Source organism: Neodiprion lecontei, chromosome 4 (genome assembly GCF_021901455.1).
Source record: "Neodiprion lecontei isolate iyNeoLeco1 chromosome 4, iyNeoLeco1.1, whole genome shotgun sequence".
NCBI lineage: Eukaryota > Metazoa > Arthropoda > Insecta > Hymenoptera > Diprionidae > Neodiprion > Neodiprion lecontei.
In genome coordinates, this window is record NC_060263.1 from 13526053 (window position 1) to 13531586 (window position 5534).

General features: G+C 30.2%; 1 protein-coding gene across 1 annotated transcript; it reads right to left on the reverse strand.

Annotated features, from left to right (window-relative positions):
- Positions 1-369: 369 nt before the first annotated feature.
- LOC124294074 (uncharacterized transcriptional regulatory protein TBS1-like) lies at positions 370-1608 on the reverse strand. The gene is made up of 3 exons (XM_046737925.1): positions 1522-1608; positions 782-1189; positions 370-375 (listed from the first exon to the last, which is right to left on the reverse strand). Exons 1-3 carry the CDS (start codon positions 1606-1608, stop codon positions 370-372), a joined length of 501 nt encoding a protein of 166 aa, XP_046593881.1.
- Between the last annotated feature and the right edge of the window lie 3926 nt (positions 1609-5534).

The following is a 5534-nucleotide window of genomic DNA, read 5'->3' on the forward strand; positions in this document are numbered from 1 at the left end:
TTTGAATTTGGGTTCTAGCTGGTGCATCCGCTATAATTAACGGAGCAACAATTTTGGAGTTTGTTGGTTCACCTGTTTTGGGATTTACCCAGTTGACACCAGTGACGAAGCATTTTTTCAGTTGATCAAAAATTGGCTTGAGAAAAAGATTCATGGATGGCTTACAGCTGTCATCATACCACAATCCGATTATTATAATAAATTTGTCTCTTATATTCTCAGGGAGTTCTGCGATTGCAAACATAACAGGCCAGCAGTGACTTTTTGCACTCTTCACTAGAGATAAACCATCAGTATTAAGTATAAGTGTTAAATCATATCTACCTTTATTATCCCGAGTATTTACTCTAATATATTCCGTCCCATCCGTTATGTCTGAAATACATCCATTATTTTGTGATCGAGTACGTTTTAATTTTTCAGCTAGATTATTATGTTCAAAGAGAAATTTTATTTGGTCTGAAACGTCGAATTCGTGAAAAAATCCAATATCCGATGATCGATCTGTCTTACACAAAGAACATTTTTTTACTTGCTTTTTACCGATAATTTTCACATCAACGTTGAATAAACATTTTTTACAATAATAATTCTTAATAAATTTGCATGGAGGAGCAATATCTTTAGCGTATTGAAAAAGTTTATATAATTTTTTTGGCATTTCATTATCATCTGGCAAAAATTTAAGCTGCATTTCTAAAATGTCTTTCAATGCAGCTTTAGTAATATTATGTTTAACATATAAGTTTAATAAATCTAATACACATTTGTCTACGGTTACCGTACTGTAAGGAAAAAGCATATTACTTTCAGCTGTATTTTCTGTTGTGATTTCTTGTATATCGTCTATATTATCATTATCATAGTCACATTCGATATTATCGTCATCTTCGAGATTAACAGGATATTCACCATCATTGTCATTTGTTTCTTCATCATCATCATCACGTTCGCTAGTTGATTCCGGACTTTCATTCCATTCATCTTCATCTGTGCTCATGCTTGAAACGCTATCAATATCTGACACATCATTTAGTGAAATATTGGGATCATTTATCAGGTTACCAATATCTGTAGCACAATTATCTCCAATAATACTTGATGCTACAACATGACTGTCATTTCGATTATTATCATCGCTAGAGAAAAAGCCATTGCTTCGCCATCGATTTAGTGTCCTCAATGGAATCTAAAATATGAAAAAAAAATAAAACACTATACTCAAACTATCTCCAATTTTAAAATTTTCCAAATGAATAAATTACAAAATTTACAAAAGAAATTATTCAAAAAATTTGACATGAAAAATTCTAAATAAGTATAGAAGTGAAATTTTTTGATGAATATTTTTTTCATAATTTATTAGAATGAAAAAAAAAAAATTCTTTATTTTATTTTTTTTTTTTTTTTAATAATAATTATGTCTGTCAATTTCACTGAGATAAAGAAAATAAATAATAGATTTTCAAGAATCACTACAGTACATTACTCGTAAATATAAATTATTTATAAAATATTTACCGGAACTGTCGAATCTGATTTGTATCGTTTATACCTTTCTCTAGGAGTTGGTGAGTGAGATGAATATTCGTCATCATCAGACATCATTTTTGATGAAATTTTTTGAAATAGATTATAAGAACTAGACGATTTTTTTGTAATCCGTCCTATCTAGAAAAAAAAGCAAAAGATATTATTTATAGTAGTAAGAAATTTTTATTATCATACCTTTACTTTTAAATTTGAAGAAAAAAAAAATTTATTTTGTAATTTAATAATATGATTAGAAGTGATTAAACAATAATACTTCATATAATGCAATTATAAATTTATTAAACGTTTCAACTATTGATTAATTTTAAAGCTTTAATTTAAATTTATTCAGGAGTTAACCTATAAATAAAATAATGAAAATAAAATAATTTAAAACTAAAAACTCTATAATTTTATACAACATGCATATATACTGATGATCAATTCATAAACAAGGTAGGATTTTATAATTGTCCAATTAATTGACGAGACAATCGATTGATTATATAGTTATTTTTACAAATTCATTAAAAAATTTTTACTAACATTTTTTTCTGTAGAAAGTAAAAAAAAATTTTTGCTCACAATAGTTATAATTTTTATACTTCATGTATCGTCGAATGTACATAAGTGTGCGAAAAAAGTGTGCGAATGTACTGTATATTAGAATGTGTGGAGTATAATATATACATGTATCCCCAGAGCGCCATGGCGCTTCTAGTAGCTAAACGATAAAACACAATAAGCCTCTTGCATACGCAAAACACCGAGTCGTAGCCATTGTTATAGCGTGCGTCGGTTTGCGTCTTCTACTGTTAAAAAAATTCTATTTAGTAATAATAAATTGAATAAAATAAAATTCATTAACCTTAGTGATCAGAATTAGGCTAAAGTAAAAAACAAATACAATGTTCATTTTAAAATGTCAAAGAGATGAATCTATTTGCAAAGTTAAAGACAGTGAGGTTATCTTTGATAAAGATAGCCCGCCAAAGGAAAGTGAATTCGTGAAATTCCACTACAATGGCAAAGAAGAATTTGGCGAAGTTATTATGATATCTGGTAAGTCAAAGAATCGTTAATTAATATATATTAATAAACTATCTTTAAATATTAGTAAAATATTAATAAGAATTTCTATCGGGTAATTTTTACGTTAATGCACAAGTTATTAATGTATGATTACTGTGCTTTGCTCAAATCTTTTGTACCAAAATCTAATCATACTCATCAGAGTTCTAATGAAGTAATATATTTTGATGTAATTTTTCTAGACAATAAAAAACAGATAAACACTAAGTTTGAGGCAATAAAGAAAAGTATATTGACCAAAAGAGCACGTGTAAGCTCGTCTCCAGAAGGAAAAAATGATTCACCCATTCCTTCAAAAAGATCAAGAAGATTAAATTCAAAATATAATTCAGTGTCGTTTGAGAACAGCTTGAATAATCTTTTGAAGTCATCTAATAAACCTGTTAAAGTAGAGCAAGCCAAAAAACGAGTATGTATATATTTATAAATATTTTTTGGATACCACACAAGCATGCTTAGTGTTCTCTTAAATTAACTAATAGGTTATTGAATATTGTATGAAGATAAAATTAATTTTTTTAAGTTCGTTTCGTTAAAGTATCTGAATCTAATGTAACTAATTTTATATAATTAAACAATGCTATCGAAGGATTAAAGAAATTTGGTGGAATATATAATTTACTAAACTATAAAATAACTGTAAAATTTTACAGGAAAATAAGGATGACAACAAAAAAAAAGGTGATAAAATAAGGCAGTCACAAATTGAGAAAGAAATTATTCAGAAACAAAAGAATCTTAATAAATCTAAGGACAATGAACATAGTCCAACAAAAGATGATTTGAAGAAACAATTAGCAAAATTACAAGAGCAAGTTAAAAAATCGGCTGGTAAGATATTTTTCATCATGTGAACTTTTTTTTTATTTTAAATTTCGATTTTAATTGAAAAAAATTTTTTGGCATTTTAAAAAAATTTTAAATAAAATTATTTTTAGCATTTTTATTTCATTATAAAAAATATTAATAGTTTTTTTATTGTTATATGACAACAGGACAATTGGACGACATAATGGCATCCACTTCTCATACCATTCCCTTGAAGAAAAATAAAACTGATCAGGGCAATGACAATTCTGCTACTGACAGTGACTCTAATGTTAGTACACTGAAAACCGGTGACATTACTGACTCACTAGATAGTAGTGGCTAGAATCAGAGTCTTGAGGAATCAAAAATATCAATCGGTGACGAAGATAATGACAAGGAAAACAAATCTTTAAACTCTGCAGTCAATAAGTCGAGTCCACAAAAGGTGATCCCAGAGAATATTATTATTGACAGTTGTCATGACCCTGATCTTTACGGAAAAGATTGGCCCGAAGAAAACGTATGTATTTTTAATTCTATGATTTACTATTATTAAAAAACAACTAGAAAACATCATTTTTTCTTCTGTTGCTGGTTATATTTATTTATAATTATTATTTTTCTATGTCAGATGATAGAGTTGATCAACAAAATCTACTGTAAAGAGTCCGAATATAAAATTTGCAAAACACTGTGCAGCCAAGCTTCCCGTGTCGTCAGGAGATTAATCACAGGGGTTTTTAAACCAAGTGGTTATTTGGATGCTACGTTAACTGGACAAGCTCCAAGAGCTCATATTAAAGAGGGGAAACCAGCTCCAGTGAAAGCATTGAATGCTGCAGCAAAAGATGAGATTATCGGTAATGAAAATAAGGAACTTTTTTTTTGTTATATAAGTATAAGTTTAGAAGTTTATAATTGTATTGTTCCTGGAATATATTAGTTTTGAATAATTTTTTTTTTTTAGATTTTCAATATTTAGCTTTTGATTAATATTCAAATATATATATGTTGTTGGAATGTTTGCATGTGTTTTTATATATTTTCAATCTATTGAACAATTTTTTGATTTTCAGACTTCGCTATGGCTTTAGCTAAGGCAAAAAAGTGGGTAATTCCGAAAGGAGTACCGCAAACTAGAGAGCAGCTAGCAAGTGTGATGTCTCAACGAATTGGGGAGCTGAAGAGAACTCACTTATTATTAGCTAAGAAAGAAGCTACATCTTAAACGGATATTATTTTACTTAAATATTTCTTCGTATTATTCTTCTGAAATTATATTATTTTTTAAGGGCGTTGCCTATGCCTCGACGAGCGCGCGCGAACAGAGACTCACGATTTTCCTTCTCATTTCCTCATTTTTGAAGATAATTAGGTTCTTAGGGGGTCATTTTGAAGATAAAGAATAGATCTGTGTCGCCGTTTTTGCCGAATTTTCGATTTCGCTCTCAGATTTGCGAAAAACGTACTTGAAAGTACGTTATCTTTGAAGTGAGACACAGCGGACAGTGAATTTTTTTTCGAAATTCGGCGAAAACGGCGACACAGATCCATTCTTTATCTTCAAAATGACTCCCTAAGAACCTAATTATCTTCAAAAATGAAGAAATGAGAAGGAAAATCACGAAGCATAAAACAGCAAATTTTTCGCGCCAAAGGCGGGCGGCTGCTAGCGCCACGACCGCGTTGGCCGGCGACCATGCGAATTACAGGCGAAGAGAGTAGACTCAAACCCCCCCACTACAATTCCCCTCGTTCGAATCCTCATCGCTCGGCACGTGGATAGTGTTCCGCGCTTTTATTTTTGCTTGTGTTTTTCTACCGTGTTTTTTATTATTTCGAGTCAGTATTTATTCCCGCGATGGCTAAGAAGAGAAGGAATCTGTCTGTGAAGAAGAAGAAAGTACCCGGCATAAAGAGTTTGGCTAAATTTCGGGAAAAAATGAGGTAAATTGAATTATTTATATGATTGATGTCGCACCCTCTCTGACTTCGAGATTCAATCACATGAGTACGAACAATCGCAGGGCTTTGATCTAAGAAAGTACTTTCAAGAGCCGATATTGCTGTTCATAATAGCAGTACAAATTCATTCTCAA

Bases quoted from the DNA above. Each gene is read 5' to 3' on its own strand.
- LOC124294074 (XM_046737925.1), bottom strand. From the start codon at position 1,608: ATGATGTCTGATGATGACGAATATTCATCTCACTCACCAACTCCTAGA. The intron at 1,190-1,521 runs GTAAATATTTTA...TTCATATTTTAG, and splicing joins AATCAGATTCGACAGTTCCG to ATTCCATTGAGGACACTAAA.